The 20,957-nt window shown below is 40.3% G+C and overlaps 1 protein-coding gene across 1 annotated transcript in view; it reads left to right on the forward strand.

Moving 5' to 3' along the window:
• LOC126291471 (zinc finger protein 845-like) overlaps nt 1-20,957 on the forward strand; it is a 121,661-nt gene that overhangs the window by 39,099 nt on the left and 61,605 nt on the right. The window contains exon 4 of the mRNA XM_049984982.1: nt 19,208-20,692. Within this exon, the coding sequence (XP_049840939.1) occupies nt 19,208-20,692 (1,485 nt within the window). The remainder of the gene's footprint in view (nt 1-19,207; nt 20,693-20,957) is intronic.

A 20,957-nucleotide genomic window follows, 5' to 3' on the forward strand; every position in this document is an offset into this window, starting at 1 on the left:
ATCAATAGAGCTATCCATCTACTACTCTCTGAAGACAAATGTGATCAAGAAATTGAAATAATAAAACAAACAGCTATTGCAAATGGTTATAACAGCTCCATAGTAGACATCCCAAAACACTCATAATGGCAAAGCAATCATAACACAAAAAACAAAAAGAAAATAACATCTTCCATACTAACCCCTTTCTAGGTGACATTTCATATCAGACTGCCAATGTCTTCAAATGAAAAGGCATATCCTTTACCAAAGACAACAAGATTGGGCAGAAGCTACCCCACAACATCAACCCACGAAACCCATTTCCTCACACTACTGTGTACGAAATTGAATGTTTGGACTGTGACTGCTTCTACATAGGCCAGACAGGTAGATTATGTGAGATTAGATTTAAAAAAAACACTTGACAACACTAAAAAACAAAAAATACCACACATCAGCAATAGCCACACATAAAAAACACCACCTGAATCCATCTTAAATGACAAAAAGACAAAATTTATAATAGTATAATCTCTGTTTTCAGCAACTGCATATGCCATTAAAATTGCAATGTGTGAGGCCCCCCCCCCCCCCCCCCCACACACACACACCCCTACCTTCACACCTTAAGATTCAGTTATATTACCATGACAGCTACCTATTGTACAAGACATTGACCTCATTTACAGATATATCATCACACCAACAGCTTGTACCCCTTGTGAGCTTTAAACTATATGTACATCAACTACTGGCACAAATTGTACATCCATCTGCATATTTTAAAGCATTAACCAATATATTACATCAATCTTTAGGCAGTTATTACATGTAACAGATATAATCTTCAGACATCTCACTTTGTAAAGTTTGCTGTCGTACAATCACTCTTTCCACCCTCTCTCTCCCTCTGACTTTTTCTTTCTATTCCTCTCCCTCTGCCCCCAGCCTTTCATATCTATCTATGAATCCCAACCAAAAATTGTTATTTGTGTATAACTTTAACACTGTAGCCAATATTATTATTATTATTATTATTATTATTATTATTATTATTATTATTATACTTAAAGTTTGTAACATTTCACCTTATCATATAAATGAGTATGAAGTTTAATCTATTTTAACTTGTCAAAATCGGATTTACATACTACCTGAAGTATTTATTCGAACGCATGTATTCGACACCTCAAAACAAACCGCTCGAGATCCTTTAAAATTTATTCTGCAATAATGTTGTTACAGTGTATATTCTTTGTACGTTTTTGATCATGTTTTCTCTTCTGCTATACAATCCTTGCACCAATAGTTTCCAGACACCGTATTTGTTCACAGAATATGACAGTTTACATGTGATGTGTTAAGACAGTGAAAGGAACGTGTGACCACTGGAGGTACTCTAGTTTACTTATTTTTATGTTTATCGTTAGATATATGTTTAATTTTTTGTCAAAAGAAACTCAAAACCATGTTCTCAAATAGTGTTTTGTTTCTCCAGTAGACAGGTACCACAAGTTCCTCCAAAAAATTGTTACACAACACATACACAAATATCATACTAACAAATGTAAATCCACCTGATGATGGAGATGTAAACCTTTGAAATGTGTTGTGGAGATCAATAAACAGAGTGGTAACAGTAAACTTGTTTCATTTAATAACTGCTGTATGGTCGAATGAACTGGACTGACTAATCCACCCAACGTAAGTGTGGGATTTCTTGAAGAGACATATTGCAGCAAGTCCACAATGACCATCCAGCAGCTGTCAACCATGCTGGGGGGGGGGGGGGGGAGTGGTAAACCTACCACAAAACCTCCTTATCAAACTTATGGCCACCTGTAGTGATTACACTCCCAGTTAAGAACCACATCCCACTGTTTGTAATGCCCATGGGACCATTGTGAATTTCGGTGTCTTCAGTTTAATTATTATTTTTGAATAAAAATGTCATTTCTGTTCATTTCAATGCATATTTCTTCCAGTTACTTTTTGTACTGTATGGTACTATTCTATTCTATTCTAAGCCATTCTATATTCTACTGTACTATCCTATGCTATACTACACTATAATGAAGCAGTTCTTTCTATGTATGGTCCAAATATCATTGAGCTGTGTTACTTGGCAGTGACAAATCATGTGAAAGTTATTTCTGTGCTCAAGCTTTGCACACTACTTTATACAATGACGAGCCATGTTTTGTCTGATTCTCTGTGAAATTCCATATTTTCCCCTGATGGTATCAAATGCTGTAAAGATGTGCTCAATAAATTCAGGAACTGTACTTGCCGGTGTTGAGTATACAAGGGACTTTATGTCCTCATAGGAAAAAGTCAAGGGGGGTGAGGTCAGGGCAATGCACAGGCTAAGGTACTGGGCATCCCTTCCAGTTATTCCTTGCCTGAATTAGCCTGCTTCGGCTCAGTGATCAAAGTGCACTGGAGCACCATTGTCCCGAAACCACAAACTAGCACACAATTGCAAGAGGAAGTCCTCCAGATGACAAGGCATTCTCTAGAAACTTCACATGATCTGGTTAGATGTGTGGTTCAGTAAGGTGATGTCCAAGAATACCAGCCCAAACGTTCACTAAGAATATCACCTTATAACTTCTCATAAGGGTAGTGCGTGGATTTTCAACAGCCCATTGGTGTCTGTTGTGGGAGTTAAAAATGCCTTCTAAAAGTTGACTTATCAGGTAACAGTGTCAGGTCTGGAAAATTGGAGGCAGTAGAGCACTGACAAAGTAATCACTGTGAGAATTATTTCCACGGGGCTGTCCCAAGGTTTAAATTGATCAGTCATGGAATGGATGAACGTGCATACAGTGCAGAACCCTCCAGAAATTCAGGATTTCATGTTCTCCTCCTTGCAAGTGCCTCATGTGTATTAGGTGACATGGTTTCTCTATGTTTATGTCAACAATAAACATTAGTGAATAATGGGATGCTAGAATGTAATCTGAATGTTCCTGTGTATCTACATCTACATGGATACTCTGCAAATCACACTTATGTACCTTTCAGAGGGTTCATTGAAGTACCTTAAAATTAATTCTCCATTATTTCAATCTTGAACAACGCATGGAAAAAGTGAACCCCTATATACACTCCTGGAAATTGAAATAAGAACACCGTGAATTCATTGTCCCAGGAAGGGGAAACTTTATTGACACATTCCTGGGGTCAGATACATCACATGATCACACTGACAGAACCACAGGCACATAGACACAGGCAACAGAGTATGCACAATGTCGGCACTAGTACAGTGTATATCCACCTTTCGCAGCAATGCAGGCTGCTATTCTCCCATGGAGACGACCGTAGAGATGCTGGATGTAGTCCTGTGGAACGGCTTGCCATGCCATTTCCACCTGGCGCCTCAGCTGGACCAGCGTTCGTGCTGGACGTGCAGACCGCGTGAGACGACGCTTCATCGAGTCCCAAACATGCTCAATGGGGGACAGATCCGGAGATCTTGCTGTCCAGGGTAGTTGACTTACACCTTCTAGAGCACGTTGGGTGGCACGGGATACATGCGGACGTGCATTGTCCTGTTGGAACAGCAAGTTCCCTTGCCGGTCTAGGAATGGTAGAACGATGGGTTCGATGACGGTTTGGATGTACCGTGCACTATTCAGTGTCCCCTCGACGATCACCAGAGGTGTACGGCCAGTGTAGGAGATCGCTCCCCACACCATGATGCCGGGTGTTGGCCCTGTGTGCCTCGGTCGTATGCAGTCCTGATTGTGGCGCTCACCTGCACGGCGCCAAACACGCATACGACCATCATTGGCACCAAGGCAGAAGCGACTCTCATTGCTGAAGACGACACGTCTCCATTCGCCCTCCATTCACGCCTGTCGCGACACCACTGGAGGCGGGCTGCACGATTTTGGGGCGTGAGCGGAAGACGGCCTAACGGTGTGCGGGACCGTAGCCCAGCTTCATGTAGACGGTTGCGAATGGTCCTCGCCGATACCTCAGGAGCATCAGTGTCCCTAATTTGCTGGGAAGTGGCGGTGCGGTCCCCTACGGCACTGCGTAGGATCCTACGGTCTTGGCGTGCATCCGTGCATCGCTGCGGTCCGGTTCCAGGTCGACGGGCACGTGCACCTTCCGCCGACCACTGGCGACAACATCGATGTACTGTGGAGACCTCACGCCCCACGTGTTGAGCAATTCGGCGGTACGTCCACCCGGCCTCCCGCATGCCCACTATACGCCCTCGCTCAAAGTCCGTCAACTGCACATACGGTTCACGTCCACGCTGTCGCGGCATGCTAGCAGTGTTAAAGACTGCGATGGAGCTCCGTATGCCACGGCAAACTGGCTGACACTGACGGCGGCGGTGCACAAATGCTGCGCAGCTAGCGCCATTCGACGGCCAACACCGCGGTTCCTGGTGTGTCCGCTGTGCCGTGCGTGTGATCATTGCTTGTACAGCCCTCTCGCAGTGTCCCGAGCAAGTATGGTGGGTCTGACACACCGGTGTCAATGTGTTCTTTTTTCCATTTCCAGGAGTGTATTTCTGTGTGAGCTCTGATTGCCCTTATTTTATTACGGTGATCTTTTCTCCCTATGTTGGTTGGTGTCAACAAAATATTTTTGCATTCAGAGGAGAAAGTTGGTGATTGAAATATTGTGAGAAGATTCTATCTCGGTGAAAAATGCCTTTCTTTTAATGTTGTCCACCACAAATCCTGTATCATGTTCGTGACACTCTCTCCCCTATTTTGGGATACTACAAAACATGCTGCTCTTCTTTGAACTTTCTTGATGTACTCCATTAATCCTATCTGGTAGGGATCCCAGACTGTGCAGCAGTACTCCAGAGGGAGGATTGATGAGTGTAGAGTAGGCAGTCTCTTTAGAAGATCTGTTACATTTTCTAAGTGTTCTGCCAATAAAATGCAGTCTTTGGTGTGCCTTCCCAACATCATTGTCTACATGTTCTTTTCAATTCAGATTGTTTGTAATTGTAATTCCAGGGCACTTAGTTCACTTTACGGCCTTTAGATTTGACTATTTATCGTTATCATGTAACCGAAGTTTAACGGATTCCTTTTAGCACTCATTTGGATGCCCTCACACTTTTAATTATTTAAGGTCAATTGCCAATTTACACACTATTTATATATATTTTCCAAATTGTTTTGCAATTTGTATACAACCAATGAGTTGTTCTGGAATTCCTGTGTACCACCAGTGAACTGCCCTGGCATTCCTGTGAGCTTAACCATAAAACAAATGCGTATCAGTGAAACATGATAAGCAGATAACTCTACAAGGCCTCACATTGATTAGCTGTGTGTTCACAGCACAGCACCAGTGGATGGAAGTAGTGAACTGATGGATAACAAGTGCTAAGTAAACAGCTTTCTGTACAGGCTGTGCTATACTAATCTAGTTGGGTGTTTACAATCTTCCATGCACAATGATAACATAGTGTCAGTGGGTGGATGGAAGTGATAGATGGTTAAACACTTCCCACTGCTGTGGAAACTTTTTCACATTTCATGCTATAGGTTTGTCATTGCAAAACATTCCAAATTTCGTCCTCTACTGTCTCCCAAATTTTTAAAGTGTCATTCCGTAACATCCTGTATAGATGGAGAGTAAAAATAAAGTGTTGTTGCAGTTGGAAGGACATATTGAGATTTCTACTCTCATTGTTTTACTGTGTTTGCTAACCTAATTTTAAATTGATAGATAACAAACATGCAGTGGACTGTGTGTCATTCACTTGGAAGACACATCATTAAAGACAGTTTTTGGACATGTGCGAAACTGTCATTTGAATTGCAAAACTGTGATTTGAAGGCAGATGCTGTGAAACTGGAGGCAGATGATGTGCACTCCATGTGAACGTAAATTTTCTAAAGTATTTGTAACTGATGAGAAACGGTCAGATTCACCAGTTGACTAACTGCAGTGCTATTTCTGATGTTTCATTAGCCTTCACTGTCACCACATTTGTCCATCTTCACCAGCTTCTAACCTAGAAACAAGATATCCTTGTGGCATATATGTCCATGTGATTGTTGGTGTTTTCCCAGCAGATTGAATTTTCAGTCAGTGTATGATTGGTTTCACAGGTGTCAGTGACAGGACTAGAACAGAAGGTGGTAGGTGAGGGGATGAGGAAAGTCTTGTACTTTGTTCTTCCCAAGGGACACAACCTTAAGGACAAGAATTGGAAGCTGGAGTGCATAAGGACAAACAGAAACCTCCCATAGGTTGGGTGACTGATAGACTACCACTTTGGGAGGGGTGTAAGGTTTTTGAGGAGGATATTCTTCAGTGCAGGTTACAACAAGTGACAACTGTAGCCCTGGAGCTGGAGTGCATAAGGACAAACAGAAACCTCCCATAGGTTGGGTGACTGATAGACTACCACTTTGGGAGGGGTGTAAGGTTTTTGAGGAGCATATTCTTCAGTGCAGGTTACAACAAGTGACAGCTGTAGCCCTGGTGGTGAACTTGATTTAGTTGTTCAAGTCCTGGGTGATACTGAATAATGGACAAGTAATTAGTATCTGTGAAAAAAAGTTTGATGTTTGTGGTGATAGCATATGGGAATACTTTTTCTCATTGGGGTTGGTAGAGTAGTTTCATTCTGTAAAGATGTGCTAAGTCCTTTATTGTACTTTGAGGCGGAGACTGCTGATCCCTGTGGGTGAGACGTCCACAGATGGTTGTGTAGGAAAGACTGGTATGGAATAGAATGTAGCTGTCAAAGCTGTGGTATTGCTAAGAAGTTTCTCACTTCTTTACATGCCTGCCTAATCCTTAGCATGCTCTGTGTTTGGTGAAACACACACACGCGCACACACACACACACACACACACACACACACACACACACACACACACACACACACACACACCGAGGTGCCCCATTGATCTCAAATAAAGATATATGCTCCCTCTCTTCACCCAGATGAATAGTGACCTGGATCTCATGAAATGAAGACCAACATGCTTCCGACTACTTCATGTATCACTGAAGTAGAGCATTCACTTTTTAAAAAATTGGAACTATGGTATTTTTTACACTAGAATAGAAAATTTGTATGAGACAAATTCAGTGACATAACTCCTTTGTAGACATAAAGATATATTTAGTATTGAATGGTGGGCTCCATGTGGTTCCCAAGTCATGCAGTGACTGTAAACCATAAAATTATCAAATATGCAGCAAGCAGTCACAAGATCATGTTTTATTTATTCACTTTTGCAAATCGATTTCAACTGATCAACAGCTGTCATCGGTGCTTTCAACCATTATGTGCCGTGAGTCTTAATACTGTCTTAAGCAGAGGCCAAACATACCTCTGCTTAAGACAGTGGTTCCATCGAACCTGAGAATTAATACGTTGTGATGCATGCCCTCCATTTTGAACAAATCTCGTGCAGAATTCACAAGTGTGCTTGCGCTGTTGGCAGTGTGAAACACATGCACACGAAGTTGAACAGAAAATGGGTATTGTGTGGATGCACCTCACAAGGCTCTCAAGAATAGTGTTGAATGGTGTCGCTGAAACTTTGTCATATTTTGGTGGAACAGCTTATTGTCATTCTTGGACTGTGATGACTGTCAGTGAAGCATCTGAGGAGGGCATGTTTATGTTGTGGTGAGAAGTACATACCACTGGTGCCCCATAAAAATTGTGCATTGCAGTTGAAGTACCACAGCACCGCCATCTGGATAATGGTGAAATCTCCTGAAAGTCACTGAGAACTAGCAGTCAGGTGGGCCAAATTCAAAGGCTCAGTAGGATGGCATTCCTCCTTGTCCTTGTTGCATCAATCTATATGGTTAATGTATTTACACCACTTCTCTATTGCTGACCTTGATTCCTCACTTTCATGTGATAGTGTCCTTATTTCATTTTATTAAATACCTGTTTTGCACTGTGGACAGCTTTTAAAAATACCCCAATATATAGGAAGCAGTAGTGGTAATTTTGTAGTCATCCCGCATCTGAAGAAGCACTGTCGTCTTTGAACTGTGGTTCTCTATAGATGTCCTGTAAAGGTTCAAGTGGTTGTACTGTGGTTTTCAGTGCTGCTGTGCAACAAAGATAACTGCCAGTCTCTGAAATGACTTTTTTTTTGACATTGTTTATTTAATAGCACAGGAATTGCTACAAGCAGAAAAATGTGATGTTGTGTCTCCTAACCTTGCTTCAAATATCTAAGATAGATCTGATGACTGTGAAGATTAAATAACGCATATTTCCTGGTCACCATCTTCAGTGGATTTGAGGTTTCTCTCTCACCTTGTTCCTCACTTATATCAAAGTAAAAGTGGCTTCTCTCACCTAAAGAGGTTTTCCTTAATCCAGTTCTAGCAGCTGCATCTCTCACTTAAGGAAGTTTAAGAAAAGATTTGAAACAAGATAAGGAGTGCACATGAAAATAAGAAAAACAGTAATGACTTACAGCATAATTACCCAAAAAATTATTTTGTACTGTGATATACTTATGTAAAGAAAACTGTTATTTTTTGTTTTCCTGTTTTGGTACATGGTATATGATTTCCAGTCTTACCAGACGTTGGCTGATCAGTATTCATTGAAAATCCAAAATTGTGTACTGCTTTTAAAGCTTCATGCTTTGTGTGTTTTCATTATCGCTGCCGTTTATGACCTCGGACATACAATCACAGTCTCCAACAGTCTTGTTTTCCACATGTTCCTCGACAAGTTTTACCTGGAAAGCACTTGAAAAGCAAACATGTCTCATCTGCATTGTGTCAAATCTTATCTGGTTGCTACCCGTTGAAGAAAATCACTAGATCTTCACATGTGTTGATCCACTGATTTGCTGTCTGCAGCCAATTTGTTAAAAACAAAAACATGTTTCTTAAAACCATGTAACCAACCATTGTTTTTTGGTGTAGTCATGAGCTTTCCCTTTCAGCAGTAGCACATCTGTGGGAATACTTTGTGGATGTAGATATTAGGTAGATGTAGATATTTTCACCAAGGGTTTGTTTGATCCATTCCACGAGGAACTTCTCAGTGTTAAGAAATTCTTAACCTTTCAACATTTCCATGTCCCTCAGACCACTAAGAAGTAATAGTACCATTATGTTTTATCATCTTATAAATCATGGAATGAGGTTAAGCCCATGGAACATAGGATCTCACTTTGTAACTCCACTTTCAATCACACTCCAGCTTTCAAGGTTATAATGTATTGCAGACACTTCAGTCTTTCACTTTTACATCCTGAAAGTGTGATGTTCCTTCCTTGGAGGTCGACACTTGTCAACTGATTTGTGTTTGTCTCTTAGCTTTCTCAGCGTGCGGAGAAATGGTGACTTGCATGTTTGTCTGATCTTTTATAAACTAAGCATATGCCCTTTCTTATAATAATTCCAAATAACATTTGCTTTATTCACACATTTCTAAAGCATCCAGTTGGGAAATGTTTAATAATAGACACACGTTTACTGTATTTTAAATGAGGTGTTGAACCTTTAGTTGGCAGAAATACATTTATTTGTCCATATGTACAGATCCCTACTTCCTTTCAAAATAGTCTCCTCGGTAATGCACACACTTCTCCCAGCCCTCCTGCCATTGTTGGAAATGCTTTTGGAATGTGTGTTTTCGAATGACGATCAGCTGGGTCCTCACATTCCGCACAGTGTCTTCTCTCAACTGAAATCGCGTTCCTTTCAGGGAGATTCTCAGCTTAGGAAATACTCAAAAGGTCCCCAGATCCATTTAGGGGAAGGAGGTGGTCTGTCCAACAGCAGGAATGTTGTCTTTAGGATAAATGTCTGTATCAGATGCGCAAAATGGACGGCTGCATTATCGGGACGGAGTGCTGCCCACAGACCTGGTTGTTTGCACCACAAAGAGCCTTCTATTAGTACTGTTTTGTGATGGTTTGTCATCATAAATTATGGAATCGGGTAAGATAATGTAACATAGCAGTTCACTTTGTTACTCCTGTTTCAAGTATTGTTTTTAAAAGCTCCGAGATATTTAGCAAGTCTTGGAATGTTTATCAGAAAGACAGAGTAGATGCCATAAGAGGGTAGGATCGTTCATTGCAGTCGACAGAAATATTGTCTCTACTGAAGTTGAAATTGAGAGTGATAGTGAAGTTATTGGTCTCGCATAACAGGCGTAAGTGAAACCAAGTTAATTGCTGAATGTTTTTGTCAACCACTTGACTCCGCTGTGACAATTCTAGTCATGAAAAGAAAGTCTATGCTCAGTTGTGCATAAATACCTAGATTATGCAATACTAGTTTGTGGTGACTTGTACTTACGAAGTACAGACTGGGACATGTATGGGTTCATTGCAAGGAGTACAGACAGACAGTCTTGTGAAGTGCTTTTGAACACTTATTCCGAAATCTGTCTTGAGCAGCTAGTTCGGCAGTCCACGTGCAGTGGAAGTATCTTGAACCTTGTAGCTACAAACAGGCTGGATCTAATCGATGGTGTCTGTATAGAGTCGGGGACCTCTGATGTGCAGCTGTCTTTGAAACGGTTGTACCACTCCTTTATTTGTGAGTTGATCATGGCATCATCCCTGAAAGACTTTGAATCCTGTGAATGGTTTCCTCTTAGGTATCGCAAAGCTGCTGGCAAAATTTGACGCAGTATCACTGCTCAATTTGTTCCGTCTATATACAAGTTACTGGAACTACGAGTACCTCGATACGTCCTCACTCGAAGGCTGACTGCCAGTGACAGTTGTTTCCTGCTGGTGAGAAAAAATCACAAGTGTCAGTCATCACGTCTTCACTGGAGAAAGTCTGTCACACTTCATTGGGTTATGGGGGAAAGAAGGAAGTTTGATACTTTTTGGACACACCTTGTATTTAAAATTATGCATAAAGTAACTCGAGCCATTCCTGCTTATCGAGCCAGAAGGTCAAGAGCATCTCACAAAGGTCCAGACATGAAAAAACAGCTCTCTCTTATAGGCGTGACTACATTCACACTTATAAAGATTTTAAAGGATCAGAAATATGGGACTTAATGGTTAATCTCACTTATGGAATTTTTTATCCTAGTTACACAGTAGTAGAAAATAGGAGTTATTGTTGGTTGCACATTTGTCATTTTTTGAGTGAGTAGCTTAGGTTGTCCGGAGGCTTTGTGTTCACAGTATTTCTTGGAAAAGACACTAGAGAGATGACAAACATAGTTTTTAAGATAAAAATTTTTAAGACACATCATTGATACCGTTGATGGTTAAAATTACTTTGTTTACAAACTCTAGGTTTGCATTTTCAGCCAATGGACATTTTCTTCTGGAACAATTTCTTGCTTTAGAATGTGTTAGAATTCAAAGAGTCTCAGACTATGTGTTAGTGTCAACGTTACACAGTCCGTCTCTGATGACTGTGTGGTTTATCCAGGCACAACATGCACTCACGGTTTTAATTATGCTGGCATCTCTTTCATACATTTTAGCACATTTTGCCGAAATAGCACTAATAGAAGAGCAGATACTGTGAAGAAATGGCTTAGTCACAACCTATGGGATTGTTTGCAGGATGATCTTTCCACTCCCCAGCAGATCTGAAACTTTGTGGCAAGCTGTACTCTCATAGGTTGAGTTACCTGGGTGCATCTCTCAGTTGACTCCAGGGTTCAATCTACCAGTGATTTCAACTATGCCTGAAACACTACAGACTCTCACAGGCAATGTATGTCGGCGTGTCTTTGCAGAGTTCAGAAATGCTAGGAGGCTCTGACAGGACAGTTCCTGAGACATGCTTGGATTTCTTTGCTGGTAGAAGCATTTCCTGATAAAGGGAGAGATCTGGGCTTACGAGTTCTGGTCTGGTGTATAGTTTTAACCTTTTGAGAAGTTTTAATATGGAATATATTCTGAAAGATTCATTTTATTTACGTCTAATTGCCCAAAGTAATGATCATTTACACTGTGAATGCATGTTATCTCAAGGATAAAGCAAATATTTTGCAGTGTATCTTGTATCATAGAAATTACATAACTTTTATGCAAGTGGTTGTTTTTTATTCCTTAGAAACATTTAAAGAGAACGGAATTTCATTAGATGAAGTAACTTTTCTCTGCCTTTTATATTCAGTGTTTTTCAGCCGTCATGTGTTGGAAGGCACAATGTACCTGAGATGAAGCACTGTAATTTGACATGTCTATAATACAACATGTATTCGATACATAAAGAACATTCACATAACAGTGAGTACACAGTTTTGTTTGTTCAGTTACACATTTCTTTATGAGCCTGAAGAGTGGCATGGAGGATGTCTAGTTGATACTCAGTTTCTCTCCAGGTATTCTTTAGCATCTGTGATGTAACTGTCTCAGTTGCAGCTCTGGTCTTCGCATTAAGCTGTTCCAGAGTTGTCTTTTTGATATGATACACCCAGCCGTTAACGTATCCCGGCAGGAAGAAACCAGGAGAGTTACGTTACTGGAGTGGCCATGAGATTGGACACCTGTCCCAATCCATCTTTGTGGTAATTCAGCATTCTGTGTGTTATAAACTTTCACATGCCAGTTTGGAGGTGCTCCATCGTGCTGGCAGAGCAGTGTGCGTGTCAATGTCTTATGTGAGGGAACTCAAAATTAGGTAATGTGTCAAGACATGAGTGACCAGTTGTAATTGTCACTGCAAAGAAAGAAGTAGTAATAATTTCATCCTCCATTAAGTAATACGAAATGTTGACACTCTGTGCTCTGAGAGTATGTCCACTACCCCAAATTCGCACATTTAATCTGTCAGTCTTTCTGCTGAAGTGAAATGTTGCCTCACCAGAAAACAATCTCAGATGAGAATTTGCTGGCAAACGTTTCTCACATGGGTTTATCATTGGGTTTTACCTCCTATAACTACTGCAGTTTGTATGCATAAAGCTTGTGTTGCAGGTCATGGGTAGTTGATTTTTTGACACTGAGGTGATGTGATGCCATGTTAATGGATTTTGTAGGACTTTTTGCAAACATATTTGAAATGGTATTAAGAGTAACCTCTTGTAGAGGAGATGGTGAGTAGCAGTCATTTTTTTGTGCCTGTCTGTGACTCAGCATCTCCTCTATACGGTGAGTAGCAGCTATCTCCTTCATAATGTTGCTGTTACTCCATCTTGAATTTTTCATTGTTTAACGATATCCCCTGAAGTTTCCGATGATCCTCCACCGTGCTTCTTAGCAACAGATCCTGTTTGTAGAATCTCTGCTTTTCACATCTTGATTCTACTGGCATTGGGAGGGTTTCTGTGCTGTTCTAAACAGAAACATCACTGAACTGCAATAATGAATCCGAATTCTGCCATTTTCAGTTATTTCAAAATACCTCAGTTACTTTGGTTTTTAGCTCTACAAATAAAAAAATGATTAAAAAGAAAAAAAATGAACTTGTAGTAAAATTGTAAATAATAAAATCCCATGGCTAATCTATCGTTTAACACATAACAAAACTGGCTGGGTTGGTTATTATGTTCAGTAAAAGTGTTTCAAATTGGGGCTTTTTGTCTGACACCCTGTATTCATTTTCAATACAGGATCAACATAACAGTACAATTACTAGTTGTATACTGCAGCCAGTAGTGGAACAATGGGGGATTCCCTTGTTATGGATTGTAGCTAAGTTCTTACTTCTCGATTGGCCTGTCACCCTGATGCTTCTTATGCTCAGCTTTGGCCTTACTTTAACCCTTGGTCGCCTTGTTGCATTTCCTTGAAGCTGTTGACCTTCTGTTCAGTTCCACTAATTATACCTTGTCTGCAGAGGGTCGAGGGCTGTAAGAGAGCTCATAACTATGCCTACTCACTACGAATTGAGCCAAATAAAACCAGTGCATAATAAGATGAACAGATCTTGCAATAACTGTATATGGAGTGAATCTTTTGACATCACTTCAAGGAGTACATCAATTAAAGTTACATATCAGACTTAAAACATTTTCATTTTCTTGGTTGTTTATATTATAGACAGCGCCACTCCCCCCCCCCCCCCCCCCCCTCTCTCTCTCTCTCTCTCTCTCTCTCTCTCTCTCTCTCTCTCTCTCTCTCTCTCTCTCTCTCTCTCTCTCTCTCTCTGCCATCTGAAACACCACCAAGCCGAAATGCCTAAGCATAGGCAATCTCTTCACAGCAGTGGAGAGGCCCAATCACTGTCGCACTTGCTGATGTCCTATGTATGCGTTTCATTCATTATCTCTGCAAATACCAACATAAAGCACGCACAGTTGCGTGTTCACAATCTACTAACTATCTAAAACATGTTTTCTTCTCTAACGAGCATTTTTCGATGGCCTAAGAGGATAACAGTGGAACGTGTTATTCTGGAGAATCTCGTGTTACACTTCAAATGTTGGTCAATTTGTTATTGAAGGTGTTCTGTCCACATTTTCTGAATTTTCCACATGTAACTTTTGAGAACACTGACCCACATTCCTATTCAATTTTGAAGGTGAATCCTTTTGTGAGTGCCCGAATGATTATGTTTTCACCATTTGATCGCTGTTTTATTTCCTTCTGGATACATTATTGCAGTGCTTTGTACCCAATATCGTTATTAAATTAATGTACACATTTCAGTATTAATATACTTTTTACAACATTACACTTTACATCATGAAAATTATTGCAGTGATTTGTGCCCAGTGTTGAGTGATTACAGTTAATGTACACATTTCAACATAAATGTACTATTCACTACATTACAATTTACATATTGAGAAGCCATCCAAGTATACTGTTCAAACATGGCGTACCATTGTTGTTATTTCAAAATTCGTTACACTGTATATTCTATTTATCGATAAATTTATATTTATTATTTGACTATATTTATGCTGCAAACAATTTTACATGAGGACTAAAGATAATTCTGCAATGTACAAACATAGAGATGTGTATGTTAATTGCAGAATTAGTAGACAGTGGTGACTTTTCCAAAATTCCAGTAGTGTGCCCAGAAGGAAATAATTCAGCTTGTAAATGTAATATCATTTACACAATTGTACCTCACTGTGACATCTAATAATAATAAAATCATTGACCTTGTATGAATGCCAGTGTTACTGCAGTTCACTTAACTTTGGTCCACATTGTGTCTTCAGTCATTCGGCATGTGACAAATTATTGTTTGTGATAACTTATCTAGGTCTTTGTAAAACAATACCACAAGGGTATTACAGTAGTATCACATTTATTTTGCATTCAGTATGAAAAGTGTCAGTCTACCAATAGATTCCGTCACCCACAAGGACTATAAGGTTTATTTTCACTTGCAGAGTCAACTTCTCACTTCAACTTGGAGATTCAGTTGAGCAACACTGAAGCCCCAAGCACAGTTTCCATCCCCTAATTAACCCACTAATCCCTGTTTCTGTATAATGTAGGGCAATCCTACACTCATGTGACATCCAGTGACTGCTGAAACTTAACATTCCTGCTCTTGAAATTGGTTGTGAGCTTTGTTGATATAAAGGTAGGCAGCAACAGTTGAAATGAACACACACAGCCACCAAAACAAAGAAAACTAACTGTGCAACATGCCAAAATACAAACAAGCTATTCAGTATAGTGTGAAGAACTGTAGGCAGGGAGGGCAAGAATAGCTCATTCCAGGAGATAGAAATATTCACAGAGTTCAGACACTAAAGGCAACATATTGTTGTTGTTGAAATCATCTTTCTCTATTCCTTACTATCTGTGCCATTTGGTTATAGTTTCTGCAGTTCATTCCACTGATAATACTTCCGGGCCTGCTTTTAAATTTTTTTCTCCTTAATGTTTTTCCTCTCAAGATGCTTTTTATGAAATTGTTGCATCAAATTAGGTGCAGTTCTCACTGGGGTGATAAGATATGCAAGAGAGGTCGCACAACAGGACAATTATCTGTGCAACATGTGATCCCACAGAAGTGATATGACAAACAATGAGACACAGCAGGCAGCAGTATCATCACATGTAGTGATGTAGTATATCGTTGCAAGCTTTGGTACAGACAAATTCCAAATATGTCACCTATTTAATCGAGAATGGAAAATGGCGTGGCTCTCCTTCCAGCGATAAAAGCAGTTTCAGTAATTAAGGTGAGGACAGTCAGTGATCTCTGCAGTGCGACTGCACATCAGGCTCGAACTCATTGGAATCGGCAAAATGTCGTCAGTAATCAGCATGTGGGCTAGAGATATTACAATAGTAGTGTGTGGATAAGTTGAGAATTTGGGTTTGATGAGCAGCATGCTAGAGCTGGGTTTGAATCCCAGTCTGGCACAAATTTTCAATGTTACCCATTAAATTAAATCAGTCTCCATTCGTAGCCAGCGTCTGTAATTCTTTTGTGTCTTAATTCGTAGTGGTTGCTGAGTCAAAATGGTGAAACCACATATGTAAAATTTCTGAGTAATAGCTACAATTCATATCTGGCACTGTGTGACCTAAAACACACCAGAAGTAAATTGGTCAGCAGCTACATTTTTTTTACTGCAAACTGTTTAAAATACGGACTGTGTGTTAATTGTTCTCAAAGTATCACAATAACTATGGGCAATAGCCAAAAGAAAGCACTTTGTGATCAAGTTGTGATATAAAACAATAAGATGCAAAAAAATTATTTACTTATTTTCTTTTCATTAGATAGTTTCCTCAAGATCAAGTGGGAAACAGTGCTTAGCAAAGAATACACACAAATTTTATGCAAAAAGTAATGGAATAACTGAGAAACTAACTATGTGGATGGATGTGCTTTGTCTATATGAAAAAAAGCCACGTCAGATGATTTGAAATTTACATTCCAGTATATTGTATAAAACACGTCGAGCCACCAGTACTCCATATTCGTCATGTAATATGGCAGATGGTATGGAGTTACATTGCTGTTGTCTCGGTGTGAACCAATTAAGTCGCTTCAACTACATTTTGTGCATTCCACCAGTTCGGGTTGCTTCTGTGTTGTATTGTGGGTTGCAGCACATATATATCACCTCAATGAGAATTACACAGTAGGTATCGTAGACACTTAGTTTTTCTTCTCTGTATCATGCTAATTGATGTTGTTTTCTCATTAATTTCTTTCAGTATTTGTTCATTAGATTTCTTTTCAGCCCAGAATGTATTTGTGACTCCTTTCTGTATCCACATCTGTATTGCTTCTATTTCGTTTCCCCCCTCACGTCCAGTGCTTAAAATACTCCAAATAAATGTTTAGAAGAATTTTGTTCTTTCTTCTATATTAAAGTGGTGGTAATAAATAAGTTACTCTAATTTCTGACTGCCCATTATAATTCTGGTGTCATCTGTTGTTGTACTTTCCAAGTAGCAAAATTCAGTTACTTCTGTTAATATTTTATTTGCCATCTTAATGCTTGCCCTTATTTGTCTGGCTGATTCACCAATCACCATTATTTTATTCTTATTGGTATTTATTTTTAGATTGTGATTACCCAGAGCATCATCATCATCACCACCACCACATTGCTTTGAAGGATTAAGCTGTTGCCTGTTCCAAACTCACAAACAAAAACATTCCCGTCTCTTTCGAGTAACATATAGTTAATGTCCATTTCAGAATCTGCTAAGATTATTGTATCATCAGCAAATAGAATACAATGTGTTCATTTACCATTAACTTTCATCCCTTTGATGCTGCTTTTCATTGTTTGCATAGCACTTTCTGTAAGTAAATTAAACAGATAAGTTCACAACCTCCTACAGCCTTGCAAACAGTATCTTCTAGTAAACTCTATAATGAATGTGGCATACTTTTTCCTGTTGATCTCATTTCTTCTTCCTAAGATCATTTATGGTGGAATTATAGTTTCTCTGGTTCCTTTTCTTGTCCAAAATCCAGGTTGGCCTTCTCCTAGGTGTTGATTAATTTTATCTTTTAGAAACAAGCATGAAAAACAGTGAAACATACATATGTATTTTCCCAGTCACTAAAATTCTCATTGCAGAATGGATGCTGTACTTCAGTAAACAGTGCTTGTTGTTGTAATGTTCCTCCTCCTATATACAACATACTTAATTTGCTAATCAGTTCACACACTGTGTTGTACTCTGTTAAGTTAATGAGTACAGTGCAAATGACGAGAAAATAGGATAAAATACATTAATGTATTGATTCTTAACTTGATGAATCAAGGGTGTCCATGATTCATTCTTGTTCAGTACTGGTGTACAAGGCTTGTTTGCTTTTGGATTATTCTTCATTACTTCATAACTCTCACATTTTTACGTTCTGAAATAAAAATCAAAACACATTGTAATTCCCTTAATTTATTCATAACACTGCGCCAAACAAATACTGAACAACTCACTACTAATATTAAAACCTGAACTCTGTCACTAGCTAGTTTGGCCTGACACTAGCCCTTATGTAGGATTCTGATGGTGTGCACCTTTTGCAATATTGTTGTGATGATAACTGTTCATAATCTATAATGAATATAAATTTGTTCAAATTTATTTACATATGACAGCATGATTCACAGAAAAAATTAGTATAATTTAAATAAATTGTTTTGAGAGGTGCAAATCTTTCCTATGCTTTATACTGTAAAACTAATACTTTTGTTAATTAGTTTCGAAATGTGCAAATTTCATTACAATGAATTGGGAATCTTAGTTCCCTACAATAGTGGAGACCCAAATGCTCAAGTTTTATCACTTTGTACAAAAAACACTGTTCTAATACATACTGAAGACTAGCCAATTAAAAATTGTTGGTATTACAATCACTCAGTTTTGTCATTAAACATAATTTTAATAAGTTTGTTTTTTTGTGGACCAACTATTACTCCTCATGCCATTATACAATGAATAGTGTACATTGAAAATCAATATAAGTCTATATGTATATTTTCATGTAACGAAATGGTCATGTATTGTGATGTTTAGTAATCAGCCGTATTGTGTAGCCCAGCAGGCAAATATCAATCTGTTACATTACACTGTACGTTCACGTTGGCCTGATTGAGTGTTGTATTTGCTTTTGTGTGTGTGTGTGTGTGTGTGTGTGTGTGTGTGTGTGTGTGTGTGTTAAACATTGCCCGTATTATTCATGAAGTCTGCTGTGTGTTTTTATCAATGTTTTTGAACACAATAATTTCATGACATAGTATGTGATATTATAACGGGTGTATGTAAGTGGAGGACTCTTGTGTTTGTGAAACATTTTGTGCTGAAATGAAGAGGAGACATGAAACGCACAGAAGACCAACAGCCTTGTCTGGTGTTCTAGGGTGATGGATCCGTGCTGGTCACGTCGCAGTTGCAGAATCTGGAGATGCCCGCACCGGTGACAAGCACAGGACAGAAGCATTGGAATGATGTCAACAGTGGACCTCTGATGAGCAAAGTTGAGGAGGCTGATCCGAGGTTTAGTATACATATTCACTCTCAGAGGGAAGATGCACAAGATCTCACAGGACTTTCACTCCAAAGAAAGGATCTGCCTTTAATGGAAAACTACGTATTGGCCACTGCCCGAAGATGCCCAAATCGACACGAGGAGGAAAGATTTAAGTGCAGTCTCTGCAAGCGAGTTTTCACGAAGCAGGAACACCTCGATATTCATCTCTGCGTGGTAGGGAGGTTGCGGCCACGTAACTCTGTGTCTCAGTTGAACAGCACTGTCAAGGTAATGGTGGAAAGGACAATTGTGTGTGTCGTGTGTATGACCACTTTTGCCAGCCAGCACGAGTTGGATACCCACTATGCAAAGGCACATGGCAGCGTAGATTTAGGTGCAGGTGCTGACGGGACATCTCGGAAAACCGTGCAGCCCGATGCTCAGGGAATCTTCATCTGCCATTACTGTCAAATGGCTTTCCCGAGCCGGAAAGATCTGAATGTGCACCGTACGCAAGAACACCAGAGTGCCAGGGCAAAGCACTCATGCACAGACTGCGGACGTGCCTTCTTACGGCCAGTCGAGCTCTTCCGACACCAACGAACTGCCCATTCTGACGGAGAAGAAGCTGCCTCCTGCATGTTCAAGTGCCCGCAGTGCGGCAAGCAGCTGACGACACGTCCGGGCTTCGAACGCCACGTCGCCACACACGATGCCAATGCACTCAAGCACGAGTGTGCTGACTGCGGGCGCCGTTTCTACGACCGGGCCAGGCTGAACGTCCACCGGAGGATACACACGGGAGAGCGGCCCTACGAGTGCCGCATATGTGGTCACCGCTTCCGGCAGCAGCCATGTCTCATCCGCCACCTGCGAACGCATGCCGTTGACACTGGCAGTGTACCGCTGTCGGTAGCCCGTCCGCACTCGTGCCCCGAGTGCGGGAAGGGATTCTCGAACACGTCACACATGGCGATACACATGAGGACGCACACGGGAGAGAAGCCTTACGAGTGTGCTTACTGTGGCCGTAGGTTCTCGGACAAGGCCCATCTCTTAAGACATATGGCCGCACTCCATCCAGATCCGGACGCTCCGCATCGGTGTTCTGACTGTGGGAAGGTATTTGCGGACAAAGCGAGACTGGAAGATCACGAACGAGTCCACAGGGGTGAACGGCCCTTTGAGTGCCTGGTGTGCCACAGAAATTTTACGTCGATAGCCTACCTGAGAGTGCATGCTGAATGTCATCGGGAGAAAGCAGCTTGTCCATATTGTCACAAAGCATACGCTCGTAAATACAGGTTGACGGTGCATATCAGGAAGGCACATCCTGGCGAAATTGATAGTACAGTTGTCCCGTATACTAGCACAGTATGAATGTACGTACTGTGGAGCAAAGTTGTGAAGACTCGCTAATGTTTTGGTGCTCTGTGTGTAGGGGAAGTGGCATAGATAATTAATAGACTCTTTTATATATATATATATATATATCACCTCCTTTTATTGTTGCTGATAAGCTGCAAGATTAGCTCATACAATTTCCTCTGCAATTGTCTTGTGAGGGAGATATAATAATGAAAGGATATCAGAGAACACTGAAGTTTTAGGGGGAGGGGAGGGGAGGGAAGGGAAGAGG

This window comes from Schistocerca gregaria, chromosome 9 (assembly GCF_023897955.1).
Source record: "Schistocerca gregaria isolate iqSchGreg1 chromosome 9, iqSchGreg1.2, whole genome shotgun sequence".
NCBI classification, from domain to species: domain Eukaryota; kingdom Metazoa; phylum Arthropoda; class Insecta; order Orthoptera; family Acrididae; genus Schistocerca; species Schistocerca gregaria.